At 42.5% G+C, this 15,293-nt stretch overlaps 1 protein-coding gene across 5 annotated transcripts in view; it reads right to left on the bottom strand.

Annotated features, from left to right (window-relative positions):
• MRTFA (myocardin related transcription factor A) overlaps positions 1-15,293 on the bottom strand; it is a 108,990-nt gene that overhangs the window by 26,440 nt on the left and 67,257 nt on the right. For 3 of the 5 annotated variants that reach the window (XM_064491420.1, XM_064491418.1, XM_010983543.3), the window contains exon 2: positions 12,119-12,184. In XM_064491420.1, the coding sequence (XP_064347490.1) occupies positions 12,119-12,125 (7 nt within the window). In that variant the 5' untranslated portion in view covers positions 12,126-12,184. Of the gene's footprint in view, positions 1-8,942; positions 9,092-12,118; positions 12,488-15,293 lie in introns of those variants that run through there. The other 2 variants (XM_064491419.1, XM_064491421.1) reach the window with 2 other exon arrangements.

Genomic DNA, 15,293 nt, shown 5'->3' with positions numbered 1-15,293 from the left:
TGTATGTATCTATGTACACATGTACATGTATGTATACATGCATGTGTGTGTGTGTGTGTGATTATCTAGGGATAATGTGATATGATATGTAGAAACAGAAGATACGTCCCATGATGAACCTTGAGAGAATCTCAGAATTTAAGCACAGGTGATGAAAGGAGCCCAGCAAAGCACCCTGAGGAGGCTCACAGGGGTGGGAGAGGGCTACGCAAAGCTGACACAAAGAGTCAGCTTCCACAAAAAGGGTGTAGGCAGAGAGAGAGAGATGTTGACAGTGGGCAGGTCAGACAAAGCAAGCTTGCAAAGCTTCCGGAGGATTACCTGTACTGAGCACATGGCCAGAGGTCTCAGAGCTATGCCAGTGAGTTGGTGGAGGCAGAAACTAATTACAACAGGTTAAGGAGTAAGAGGTGAGGAAGTGGAGTCCAGAGGTTTCTGTCCCCTGAGAGGTTAAGATGTGCTAACAGTTATTATTCACTCATTCTCCCAACAAATATTAACTGAGAGCCCACATGTCTCAGACCCCGTTTTGGTCCATGTTCTCGTGGAGCTTACACTCTAGTGAAGAATGACATATAATAAACATCTAACAGAGTAGGAGGTGATACATGTTCTGAAGAAATATTAAAGCAGGGTGCGGGCGACAGAAAGTGATGGGGCAGGACTTTACACGCAGTGGTCAGGGAAAGACTTTCTGTTGTGACGTTTGAGCCGAGACCTTGAGGAAGGGAATGAGCCCTGCAGGCAAGGGGAACAGCAAATGCAGAGGCCCAGGATGGGAACCCGCCTGAGTGACAGAGGGACACCAGGCAGGCCAGGCCGGCAGAGTAGAGTGAGCAGAGAAAGTGGGGGGAGATGTGGTGAGAGGGGGAGCCATACAGGGCCTTGCAGGACTGGACTTCACTCTGTTCACAAGTGGCACTAGAGGAAATGAAACGGGGAGAAGAAATAAAGCAGGATTGTGGCTGTCAACCTTGCCAACGACAAAAAGGCTCCCGAGTGTAATAAAAAGATTTGCTGCAAATGGTTTCCTTGTTTTTCCCCTGATGTTTGCATAGTGTGTTGGGAATTACCTACTTGAGCTTCTTGGGACCCATTATTTTCCACACTTTATAATGGAGAACTGACTTGCCTGAGATCACATCCTGATCAACTGCAGAACGAAGACTAAACTCTCACTCTTCTGATTCCAAAACTCAGATCTTTTCACTTATGTATATTTCAGCATAAGTAAGATGGGAGAAGAGGCGGAAGTGGGCCAGAGAAAAGATACTTCACCGATCAACTATCTTTAAAAAATAAACAAACAAACAAAAACTGTGATAGTTACCCCCAAAAAACCATGACAGTGATTTTAATATGATCTTTTACATTTTCCTTTCTTCTCAAGGTTATTCCTCTGGAAAGAAATGCTGCCTTGTCATTTTCTCTCTACTGTTGGCAGTGGGACAGAAGGGAGGACTTCAGATATAACCTCAGAAAATGTCAAGGGGCACACATTTTCCCATTCCTTTTCCCATCAGCCCTCCCCTGAAGGGGCCAACATAGCAGAAAAGGGAGTTGCTGTATAATCAAACTCCTTCCAAAGTTAACTGAGTCTTTTGCCACATCCCTTGGCCCTGGCACAGAAGTCTGTCACACAGCTCCAGGCAGTTCATTAACTGTGCCAAACTGACCACGGACACGGTACAAGGCCATGAGAGAGGCAGGCAAGGCAGACTTTTCCCAGCCCTGGAGACGGGGGGTCACAAGCTGTTTGTACCCAATCACTTCACACGCAGCAGCCTCAACTGTCTTAGCAATTCATCATCCACTCCTGAATCAGGTGCACAGGGCCATCCTCTGCGTCAGAACCCCTGGGGAGAAGACAGTAACAACATTCTACGCCATCACTAAAAGTGAAAAAAGGGAACGATGCCAGCAGCCCTTGGTCCAGTGTTTCTCCAAGTGTGGGACCAGAACCACACCTGTATTAGAAAGTCTCTGGGGTGCAAGGACCTCTCTGTAACGCAGATTCCTGAGCTTCAAAGAATTTTAACCTTTAGTAAGCTCTTCAAGGATTCTGGTGCCAATAAAACTTGAAAACCATTCATTCCCTAGTCCAAAAGGCAGGGGAAAGGTAATACCGCACATGAGAAAGTAAGGATTTTTATTTGCTCATTCTCCACCACCAGGGGCTAAGTGACAAAAAAGTACACCTGGGAAGGACTTGATAACTTTTCTGAACAGTTAACTTGAAATGTCAACTCTTCTGGCTGTGTGGGGCTCACAGATTGGTAGAGTTTAATCTCCTGAACTCCCTTCAGGGTCACTGCTTCAAGGTGCAAAGCATACATTTCTGAGAGTCAAAGGATCAGGGCTTTTTGCCATTTTCCTCATACCCTGGCAAGGGCCTAATTCAGCTGGGAAGGATTCCACACCCTGCTGTTTGTGTTTGGGCCTGGCAATCACACTCGATGGAAGGCAGCTACAGAAATGCAGTCCTTGGTCTTAGCACGCAGTGGGCGGGGAGCACAGAAGTGCACTGGTGCTGGTACAGGAAATGGGGAGGGTCACCTACACACTGAGTGATGAGAGTACAGAGGCTGGCTGTGTCACTGGTGTATAAGGGTTTACACTAGCATTAGGAGATGCTTTTTTTAGGATTCCACAGCAGGGGCCCTTAATTTGGGGCACACTATACCAGCTTTAGAGTATCTATGAATCCCTGGAAACTGTATGCTGAATTTTGGGTATTTGCTTGGGCAACTGTCTAGTGAGAAGTATACGATTTCCCAAGGAGCATCAATGGCACAAAATAAATCAAGAACCTCTGATTTAACTAAGTCATTAGGACAGAAGAGAAAATATACTCATGACCTTCAAGCCTCACACCAGCAGACAGACAGCAACTTGGAAGCAATTTTAATGGAGGGCTTAAAAATGATGGAGTTACTCTCACCCCTCCCACTAACTTTCACCTTAACCTCATCAACTACAAGTCCTGATCTAATGCCGTTTTCAGTTTTCTCAAAGTTGAAATTTTGGTGAAAATACCTCAGGATATCATCATAAAATTCCTCTGTCAATAAGAATCATTAGACTGTGATCTTCAAGAACTGGCATGGGGTTTGGAGCTAGAAGACGTAAATTGGATCTACCTCTGTCTTTCAGTGGTAGTGTGACCTTGGGCAAGTCACATGACCCCTCTGGGCCTCAACAACCTCATCCGCAAAATGGCAATTATACAAACTACTGCAGTGACTGTCAGCATTAAAGAAAGGGAAAGTGCGTTGCCATCTGCTAGAAGCTCTGTTAAGTTTGAAGCATTGCTACTGTTTTAACTTTTTTTCTGTGCCATCCTTCTCCTGAAGGAAACTGTGTGTGTGGAGTCGAATGCTGAGAGCTAATAACTGGGGTTGACTTCCATTTTTTTGTCTTTCTGTTTTTAGCTGTCATACCAAAAAGCCAACAAAAATAACCTGCAATATTAACCAAAGAGCTGTGTCAACAGTTTTAGGGACTGGCCATGACAATGAAAACCAGAACTAAGTTCATGTGAATCAAGAAGGAGCTTGGGTGCTGGGGAATGGGGAAGGGACCATGCATTCTGGGGCAAGCAAGGGTCCGAAATCACAGTCAGAAAATGTGCTTCATACACATCCTGTTTTGGTACTCAGGCTTGCCACCACCCCTGTTTTGGCACTTGGGCTGTCACCCCCACCCAAACCAGCAGGAAAGCCAACTACCAAGAATGAATGTTAAAAGTGAAGACTCAAAAAAAAAAAAGTGAAGACTCAAGGATGCTAATCTTTTCCTTCCCAGAAGTGCAAGCTGCTCCAGAGTCTTGTGCCCCTGACCCAATGATGGTGAAAGAGATTCAAGACAGGGAGAAAAAATCACCAGACAATCTTGTACAGCATGAATATCAACAGGTAGTGTTTCAAAGGCTGACATATCAAGGCTCAAATATTTTGAATTTGCTCACAGAGAAAAAAATGTGACACTGAATATATATATATATATGTTCATGTATAACTGAAAAATTGTGCTCTACACTGGAATTTGACACAAAATTGTAAAATGATTATAACTCAATAAAAAATGTTAAAAAAATTTTTAATTTGGCCTTCCAAGCTTCTCTTTTGACATATATGCCAGCTGTGTTTATATCTGGCTTTCACACCACAGCCCAGTCTAACGCTCCAGATCAATTATCGTTCTAATATACACTCCATGCTGATGCGTGCACACGCGCGCGCGCACACACACACACACACACACACACACACACACACACAGAGCTACTGCCTCTTTGTGAAGTCCCATAAGCATTATGACTAAGTCATCTGTTTAGATACACGCTCCAAATCACCTTTGTCCTTCTGCAAATAATATCCGACCAGGCTGAAGAACTTTAACTCACCACCATCATCAAATGTCTATTAGGGCTCCCCATGAGTGCATAATTCTTTAGGATTTGAATTGTTTAGGTAAAATTAGTGTGTAGCTTCAACAAGTGGCTTTATAAATTCCTTTACTTCACTTACAATCCTTAAAAGATGCTGGCCTTGGATATCTCAGACACTTCAAAAACTAATTGTTAAATAAAATAAATACCTACTCTACTTTTTAGATATTAAATTGTATCAAGAAGAGTACTCTTGATAGCTTGTTCAACGGAGCTCACTGCTGGATTCTTCTTCAGATTTAACAGTGAATATACTCAGAACATAAAACTCATTCTGGAGTCTATTTTAGGATCTGTTAGCAACTGGACAAGGAGGAGGTTCTATGCTAGTCACTGTGGGAATACACCCTACAACAACGGGAAGAGAGGTGAGGATGCTGACATCTATCAGATGTGCAACATGAAAACGCCTGGGATGATGTGCCAAGCTCGCCTGCTCCTGAGATGAAAGAGAAGACTCCCGAGACCGTGTGCCCAACACAATATTCTCTCAGCTTCAGATCTAGGGGTCAGGTTAGCCCCAGTCCTGGAACACATGTTTAACCATGGTGTTTATCAAATGCCACTTAAACTTGGGATTCAACCACAATTCAATGGTCACATTCCTGTGCTGAGGACATGTAAGTATGTGTGGGGTTCTCTGCTTCTTAAAAAAAAAAAAAAGTTATATTGTACGTCTGACACTAATATAATGTTGTATGTCAATGATATCTCAATTAAAAAGGAAAGGAAAAAAAAACTAGCTCTTTCGTCCAAAGATATCTGAAGGAGCCAAGCGGAGCGCACCGCACTAACAGTCGTGGGTGAACATCTGACAGAAGCACAGGCCTGAGGGCACCGACTGGACTGGAGCGGCGGGCAAACTGCAGGCTTTGGAAAGGCCTTTCCTGGGATCCTCCTGGAAAGGGGAACTGGGCAGATCTTGGCCAAACTTCTTTGGTGCCCAGGGACTGATGTTCAGAGACCACCACACAGAGCTTAAAGCAACTCCCAAGTGGACCGGAGCAAATGGGAAGTGACCGAGGCCCAGGTGAGAACCAGTTCTTACCCTGGCCCCACCCAAACTCATAATCTACAAAGTATCCTTTGGGACATAATGTCTTGGACACTGTAACACTTCACTTAAAGGCAAAACAGTGACATTTCCTTGAAGCCAACAATTTAGTCATCTTAAATCTTCCTAAATTTAAAAAAAAAACGGGAGGTGGCAATTCAGCCTCAAATTAGACCCTCATCTGCTCTGGAGTTACCACTATGTCCCTGCTGGTGAACATTTCTGTCTCTTGGTAAGTTGCCCAGAAATAAAAAGATATTATTTCCAACCCAGCCACTTGTTTGTTTTGTTTGTTTTAAGAGAGGTTTAAAAAGAAACACACATTCCCATGGAGAGGGCAAGCTATTAACTGGTGGTCCTATTCATACACAATTCTAACGGAGCACCATTGTGGCTGGGGTTCTTTGACAATAATTTTCAGCCGATTTTTTTTTCTTTTAATCCTAGGGTACAGAAGAAAGAGCAATTAAGAAGGATTTTATTTATTGAAAAATAGTTCGTGTTCCCAAACACTGCTTTTGACAGAACTTAATGAGATACATATATTAAAAGCTGCTTTCATATTCACAACATGGTAGATCCAAGACAATGCTCCTCTCATTCTTAACTGCAAATAATACTGCCTGTATCTCAAAAGCATGAACAGTAACATCACCTCACCTACCTCCAAACTCACTCTGTTGGGTAGATAAGATGGGTTATTATCCTCACTTTATAAAAGTACAATTTGAGTTCAGAAAAGTTAAATGGGTTGCTCAAAGTCACCTTGCTCCTAAGTGATAGAATAAACCTTAAAACTCTATTGTCTAATACAACAGCCACCACCCACATGTGACTATTTAAATTAAAATTAATTAAATTAAATTAAAATTCAGCTCTTCACTCAAGCTAGTCATGTTTGAAGCACTCAGCAGCACGTGGGGCTAGTGGCTGGTATTAGGAGTGTCACCATCCTTGCTAAAAGCACTAGTGAACAGGGCTGGTCCAGAGGCTAGTTCTTTTGAATTCATGGTAACTTGGGGAAAAGATCCCAGGGCATCTCAGTATTTAATAAAGATGGCCTGAGAGAGACAAAGTTAAATCATAGTCTCTTCTCATTACAAGAAACTATGAGGCCTTGGGGGTTGGTTTATCCTCTCAGGGGTTACAAAAACTAAAAATTATTTTTAAAAGAGCTTCACCAAAATGGATTTGATCCATATGTATTCAGGAAAGAGAATCTTGAAACTCAGTTTGTACATTTGATGAGGAATAATATAATAACCCCCAAGTTACAAATAACAAAAATATTATTATTGACAAGAACTTTAGCTTCAGAGGAAAAGAGATCATAATAATCAATCCTGACACTTCCAGCCATTACATCACCTTTCGTCAGAGTTTAGAAGAAACTTCTTGGTGCAGAGACTGCTGTGGCCAGATGAACAGGAGACTTTCAGCTAACGTGGGGCTCAGCAAACAACAGCTTAGATCAGCTACGAGTGCCACCACTGGGCCACACTGTCTCTGTGGAGACCACTCAGCCAACACCAACAGCTGAAGCAAGACACAGGGCTCGAACTGTAGAACTGCAGGGTCAGGGATACTCAAGATGTGGTGAAGCTCATTAGAAAGAGAGCTGTGGGGGCTCCACGACATAAAGCCATCCTTTCCAGTTTCAGTGTAAGAACATGAGGCCTAGCAGACCTCCCGGCCAGTCAGAACTGGCTGGCCGACTGGTTCAATTTTCACCCAGCAGCATGCCTGGGCGCCTGGCAGGGCCGGGCAGTTTGACGGGACTGGCTGCCCTCTCTGAGCTGTGCTGTCCTCGCTCTTTAGATTCTCACAACAACTGAGAAGCAAGTGCCACCAATGGCAGTGGCCGAGTCCACAGAAACACCACATACAATGAAAAAAAAAAAAAAAAGAAACAAGCTCACTCAGGAAACAGAAGAAGGCCCTTACTCTACAGGACAAACATAATGATTTCCTCGTGCGTCTGCCAAGGTGCCGAGGCTTTCCTACTACAGGCACAGGGGAAAACAATGAATTGCTAAGAGTAGCATCAGAAAGTTGCTAGTCTCTGCTTTTTCTCAAGGATTCACAATAGAAAAACAAAAGGCTGAGCGGGAAAAGGCAAGTGAGATGCTTTGCTCATATCTAGAAAGATTACAGGAGACTTTTTCTCATTTGTTTGGAGAACTTTCATGGTTTCCTTTAAAAAGCTATTCCTCTGCAGCAGCTCTCATTGCCAGAATGTAATTTTCTCCTGAACCTTATGACTTGCACACCTTTAAATGCCAAAGAGAAAGGCTGTGGGGAAAGTCTGTTTGAGAACAAAGTGTACCACACATGACCCACCTCTTCTATGAATCTTCATCCTAGACACAGCAGCATTCCTGGTCTTAATCTTTGGACTTAAAACACCAGCTTCCTATCTGTGCCATATCTCCTCTCCCTCAAGATAGGCAGAGTTTCAGACATCATTAAAGAAAGCTTAGGGCCTGGAATATGTAATCCTTTGCTATCTGGCACTCTGCATTTGGTAGGGTTTAAATAGTGTTAAATTTGAGACATATGTTTACATGACAAGAATGAAGGATTCTGGGAAATGAACCTGTTTAAAATCACACCAGAAACCAATTTCTATATCCCATAGTTTAGATGCCATGAACAAAGCATATCAAGTAGCAGAAAGAGGTGTATAGGAATTGAGAGATTCTTTAATCCCCTGAATTCTATAGGAAGGCCATACACCAACTTTAAATAACACGCAAAAAAACCCCACTATGAACAACCCTGAAGGCAAGAGAGCCACTGAAGACAGCATGTCCTACAGATACGGTGTCAGAACTGCAGGCCAGTCCCCTGTGGGAACAGTGTGTGAGTGCTCTGTGAAATGAGGTGGGCGGGCTCTTCTTCCTAGAGCTACAGAAGGATTGGGATGAGAAGAATTTGATAAAAGATACAAACAGAAACGACAAGGCAGAATACAGCCATGACTACACTGCTCCTTTCCCTTGGTTTGAAGGTCCTAACTACTCCCTAAGCTGTACAACAAACTTAAATATAAAGGCACTTTCAGAAACTCCTCAGGCCAGCAAGATGGAAATGAAAATGGGCACTTCAAACCAGATGTTACTTTTTCAGGTCTCCAAATCTCCAATAATCAACAAGTTGCTGATCCAATTATGATTTGTCCCCACCACTATTCATATTTTCTTTTTCTTTCTTTCCTTTTTTTTTTCATCATTCCTGGTCCTATAGTATAGTCAATTTCTTGTGTACAGCATGTTTCAGTCATACATATACATACATAGATTCATTTACATATTCTTTTTCATTATAGGTTACTACAAGATACTGAATATAATCCCCTGTGCTATGCAGTAGCAACTTGTTCTTTCTCTATTTTATATATAGTAGTTACTATCTGCAAATCTCAGACTCCCTACTTACCTCTTTCCACCCTCTTTTCCTCCTGGTAACTATTAAGTTTGTTCTCTATGTCTGTGAGTCTGTTTCAGTTTTGTAAACACGTTCATTTGTGTCTTTTTTTCAGATTCCACATGAGTAATATCAGATGGTACTTTTCTTTCTCTTTCTGGCTTACTTCACTTATAATGACGATCTCCAGGTCCACCCATGAGCTCATATTTCCTTTTGAAAGATGTGAGTGGAGGGTGAGACAGGGGATTATGAGGATGTCAGGGAGGCAGAGAATACTGGAAACGACAATAGACAGGAGTTAGGTTAGAGGGCGAGGGATTAAGGTGAGGAAGTGGAGTTTACTCAGAGGGTAGGGGGCTGGGAAATAAAAAAGTCTCACCTTTGGGAACTCAAGGTCCTTCCTGCATATCACCAGGTATGTTGATGAGCAGGGAACTTCACACGTGAAACTATCCCCCAGGCCTCAACACTCTCTCTCATATAATCTAAGAGTTTGCTACCTACTTTCTTCAGTAGAAAAGCTGAAAACCAAACTATGCCCAAGGCCGAAGGTGGCTCATTATATGAGGGAAGATGGGAAGATGCAGTATTCTCAGAGAAGCAGGGCATTTCTATTCCCTTAGGAAGGGCAATTATTCTCACTTCACACATACAGAGAACAAAGTATACTATCAGATATTCAGAATATTTTAGAACCTGGGCTCCTGACAGAAGAGGGGCGTTGTTTCAAATTCCATGCCCAGAATTCCAACAGCAGAATTTGCAACAGAGTGGTATCTGTTTTGGTCTTTCATCCTCTCTCCCTCCCTCCCTCCCTCCCTCCCCATCTCTCTCTTCCTCTCTCTCTCACACAGGCCACACTTTACAACTGGCTGTCTTCATTCATTCATTCAGTGCCAGGCACTGGGGACAGAAATATAAATAAGATGCTTTCTCAAGGAGCTCACAGTCTAATTGGAGAGACAAACATAAGCAGATAACTGCAATACTGAAGCATCATTTATCTTAATAATGTGGAATACTGTAAGAAATGCTAAGCAAGGAGACTATACCTGATAAACCTTATTAAATAGTTATTTCCAGTAGCCCCTGGTATCAACTGAAAGGAAGAAGAATGCAAGGCACTCATCCTCTGCATGGCTTTCAGATCCTGAACATACTACAGATCCTAAGAAGCAGCACTATGCTCTCAGAACTAGTCCTCTAACTAGAGTCAGCATCCCACGGATCAACACCGATTGCTCTTTATCTTGTGTATGGGCAAATCTTAGCTCCTCAAATCAACTGTTAAATGTCTCGAGGGCAGGTACCATGGTATACTTCTTTAATCTCCACAGCATCTAGGACTACCCTGGGCACAAAGCAGACACTAAGCACACGATATCCTTGGTGAAAGGGACAAGCAGATGTGACGCTGGGCAACTTGTTCCTCTACAGGGTTTGTAGATTGGCAGATCTGGAATGTTTTGTAAAGCACAACACTGCCCTCCCTACCTGATCACATTACTGATCCACTGCACAAGCCATCTGCTCTATCAGATGCTTTAAGGAGGGGAAGTCCTTCACTGGAAGGTCAGAGAAGAAGATAGCACGTGGGTAAATGGTTTGGTAGTTAATTGCAATTGAAAAAAAAAAAAGATAAATTTGAGACAAGTCCCTTGGCTGAGGCTTAGGACAGAAACAGACCTTAGGCTCTTTATGCTTGCTATGAAGTGCTTAGCTCTTAGAAGAGGACCTGCTATTACCGTGACATAATCAAACCCCATCCCCACTTGCTTAAAAGCCTTCAACGGCTCCCCTTAGCAGTTAAAACAGAATCTACCTCCTCTGTGCGCTACGAGGCCATCACTCTGGCCCCGCCCACCGTGCCAATCTTAACTCGCCCCCACTCTCCCCTCACTTACCAGGCCCCAGCCACAATGGCTTCCTTGATGTTTTCAAACATGCCAGGCTCTTAACTGCACTAGGCCCTTATACTTGCTTTTTCTTCTTCCTGGGCCCTCTTCCTGCTTCTGAATGGCCGGCTCCATCTTATCCTTCAGATCTCAGCTCAAATATTTCCTCCTCAGGGAGGCCTTTCTTGACCATCGTTTCCAAAGTGACCCCATCTCATTCCTATTATTTGTTAATATACCAACCAGTTAATTTACTTCATAGCATCTACCATGCTCTGAAATTATCTTGTCTATTTATTTGTCTTCCTGTTTATTATATTATCAGTCTTCTCCTTCTCAGTACAAAACTCCTGAGAGAAGGAGCTGGATTTACTTTGCTGTATCAAGGGGCACACACTAGGAACCCAAACATTTTGAAAGAACGAGTGAAGAATTAGGAAAATACAGTGGCAATGGGTCAGCAGGCATTGAGCTAAGGTGAAAAACATCAGCCCTCCCACTGTGAAGCTAGAAGTTGTTTTGTGATGTATATATTCTTACTTCATCAGGGCAGGTCCAAGCAGCAATAGTCACAAAGATAAAAGGAGTAAAAGGGGAAGCCTGAGCTCTGTCGATGACTTAAAAAAAAGTCAAGAAGAGCAAAATCCTGCTGGCTCCAGCTTCCACTCACTTTATATGGTTGTCGGTATTAAAAGCAGATTTTCTGCTTCTAACAGATTCTAAGGTTGGTTTTATTCCTCCCCAAGTGATGCAATTCTGCACCCAGTAAGCCCAGCGCTGCAATACCCCTTTCAATGACTCCACTCAGGAACACTCACACCACACCAGTCTTAGGGTATCTGAGGATCTCACTCTAAATAAAACTGGGGGGTTCACTTAAAATACTAGGTGGGAAAGGTCATCTCTTCCCAGGCACCTGAACACTAAGGCAAAAGATGCGAGAAGTGGGTTCCTCCTCACCATACCCCAGCTCAGATCTGTTCCTCCTATACAGGGAAGTGTAACAGGGCGTGGAAACCCTTTTAAAGGTGCAGTTCAGAAGCTGAGGATGATTCAATGGCACCGTCAAACCCAATGTCTGTTTCACTGAACTTGATGAGTTAGGGCGGTTCTCTTAACTATCATCGCCAATTGAGGGGCTCTGAACTTGGAAAAGCATGAGAAAGAAAAGACTGAAAAATGAAACCCGTCGGCCTTGTTTTCTGTTAGATGCTTCCCATGGCCTGCTGGGTACACATACCACGTCCTAAAAGCTACTCTAGGGGCTGAGAGAGAGAGAGTGGTACTTACGCGGCATGATCCCTTGGCTCACCAGTTCTTCCCGCGTCCGGCGCTGCTGGAGCTTCAACTGCAGCACTGCAGGGCAGCAAAGAGAGAGGGGAGACGAAGGCTCAGTCGGGCATTCCACCACAAAAGGCACATTTCCAAATGCAAAGAAAGTCTCAGAACAGAAGGGTGTAGTGTGAACGAAGCATCCCCTTTAATTGTGACTGTAATTGCAGAAGTGGCCTGATACAGCAGGGTTTCCGTATTCTGCTGTGGGCGGCGAGAGGAAGTTGCGAAGGGTCTTGCAGGGCGATAACAATCCACAAAGTACCCAAGTCTTGCCTCTTGCTCAAAACCTCCTACAACACTGTGTCCTCCTCCTAAGACTAAAAAAACCACAAATTCCTAACTCAAATAAAACAGAATGAGGACCACTACCCAGCAGAAAAAGCTCTCTAGATGGGCTACACCTTCTTCCTGGTAGTGAATGTTTACCACTGTGAGTATAGTGAATGATACAGCTATTCCCGTAGATCAGGAAGTATTGGTTATTTGTAAAATCTTTTTTTTTTAATGGAGGAGCTGAGTAATTTATTTAACACAGTTAATTTTAACAGTCATAAGCTTGTACATGTAATCATTAATACATATTTCGGATAATACATAACTTAATACATTTCAATATGTAGAATTTATACAGGTCATTTTTCTTTTTATCACAGGCTAATAAAACTCAGAATTGACAACATGATGACAGAAAAAGGATGTAACCACTGAAAATGTAAAGGCATTCTTTTAAAAAGTGTCTTGGGTTAAAGAGAAATTCAAAATGGAACTTACAGATTATTTAGACTGTGTGTGTAATAACCTGGTTATGTGGTAACAACAACTGGGGTCTGGATATCAGGGAACCTGGACTCTCATTTCCGCTTTTGCTAACCTGCTCTGTGACTTTAAGCATGCCACCTATACCTACTCAGTGTCACTAACCCCGCTTCACAGTCTCATTTTCCTGCTCTCTTTACTCTGTTAGCTTGGGAAGAAAAAAAGTTGTTTATAAAAATGTTCTAATATCTATCTATGTAGCCATCTGCTTACCTACCTACCTATACCATAAATATATATTGCTATATATAAGGAAACATAAATATGTACAGCAGTAGCATATGTATGTATGCCATTGCTGTAAAATCATTTCTTTTGTATCTAGAAATTGTACCTGTTTTCACCAAGCAAAGCATTTCTCTAGACCAGAAAATATTTTACCATTAAGATAACCCTTCTCTTCCTCTTACTCTTTACTTCGAGTCTTTTTCAGTTGAGGTGAAAGAACAAAGCCACGTGATTTAAAGCATATCCGGGCTAGGGGAGGGTGATGGGTGTTTCTCCTATTTCTACTTAATGAAACAATAGGAATTTTTTAAAAGTTAAAAGTCAATTATCTCAGAGGGGGTAGGAAAATAGCTCAGTGCCACCACTGCTTAGCATGCACAAGGTCCTATGTTCAATCCTTGGTACCTCCATTAAATTTTTTTTAAAGTCAATTACCTCTATTTTAAATGCCAGTGAAACTAAAGGGTATTACCACTACACAACGTGCAAAATGACCATGGTATGGCCTGCACACACAGGCTAAGTGAGAAAATGTCCAGAAAAGGAGGGTTAAGAGGATCCCACAGGCCATGGGATAAGTTCTGTGATTAAGTCTTCAGTTACAAAGTCCCTGCAAGTCACATCCAAGGGGGACCTGTATTTATTAGGAATCATATTACTCTAATGTCTGCCTTTTTCATCTACAAAGCGGATTTTAAGAAGGCCTCCAAGAATGGCAGAACCATAACTAGGCTCTTGACTATCACTACCCTCCTCCCCAGGACTAACATTGAAATTTTTGAGCCAACTTCAACTCTGGCAACTTCTTATGTTCCCATTTTATCAGGTTTACTGTGCCATGTTCTCTTGTGTTGCAGTGATAGCTCGCCAGCGTGTGTCCTCAGTTGTGCGGGGTCTCACCATTCCAAGTCACCCCACTGAAGTCTGTCCTCCAGTAGCATGTAGGGCCCATCTCTTTATTCACTTTACCTGGGAATGCCTGCCCTCTTCACCTAACCTTCCAAACTCACTCCACAGCACTGAGAATTACTCTTGGCCTCCTGTGAGCTACCTTTTATCCGCTATAAAAAGTATAGTAGCATTTTGCACTGCGTAACATGTCTTCTCTCTCCTACCAGCATATGAACTCCTAAAGAGCAGGGAATAAATCTTATTAATATATGACCCCACCCCACCCCACAGCACTTAATACACAGTAGGCATTTAATATGTGTTTCCTGAACTGAACTGGATCTCAAAATGATGGCACATACAGTCCGGGAAATCTAATCAGGATGTTGTTACTATTATTATTATTTACAAATTAACAGTTAAAAACAAAGCCCTGCCGAATAAAAGATACACCAATAGGTAACATTTACAGAACATGTGCTTTCTGCCAGACACTGGTCTGCATCCTTTCATGTTTTACCTCATTTAATCTTCATAACTCCCCTACGGAGAGAATAGGTATCATTATTCTAATTCATAGGTAAGGAAAACGAGGCCCAGAGAGATTAAGTAATTTACCTCAAGTTATCCCACTAATAAGAGACATAATAGGATTTGAACCCAAGCATTCTGATTCCAGAACCTGGGCTCCTTACTTCCCTGCTTCTCCAGGGTCTTCAGGAAGCCTGTGCTGCTGGGGTAACAGGCATGGAGCACAAGCACCTGGGTTCATTCTCTGGAGAGACAGACAAAGGAGCTGAGGGAAATGGATGGTTCAGGTCTGGGCCAAAGAAGTTTGGGTGACCAACTTCAGTAAAATAAATTTAAATTAATCTAAGAACTTGATTTCAGAATAAATTATAACCATAAATCAGCAGCAATGATAATTATAATAATAAAATACAAATAATAATAGGATTCATTGACGTTGTTATGTGCCAGTCCTAGGCTAAGTGACTGACATGCTTTTAACTTATTTGGAGAAAAAAAAAAAAAAAAACCCTGTGGGGATAGTACATTTATTGTCTCCATTTTACCGATGAGGAAACTAAGAATCAGACCTTTAAGATTTTGCCATAGGTCAGATGACTCAGAAGTGCTGGAACCAGGATTCATAACAGGTCTCTGTGACTCAAGTGAAGGGACCTAATACTAT

Source organism: Camelus dromedarius, chromosome 11, assembly GCF_036321535.1.
Source record: "Camelus dromedarius isolate mCamDro1 chromosome 11, mCamDro1.pat, whole genome shotgun sequence".
Classification (NCBI taxonomy): Eukaryota; Metazoa; Chordata; class Mammalia; order Artiodactyla; family Camelidae; genus Camelus; species Camelus dromedarius.
The sequence above is the reverse complement of the archived record's forward strand: the minus strand, read 5'-3'. Positions and strand labels throughout refer to the sequence as shown.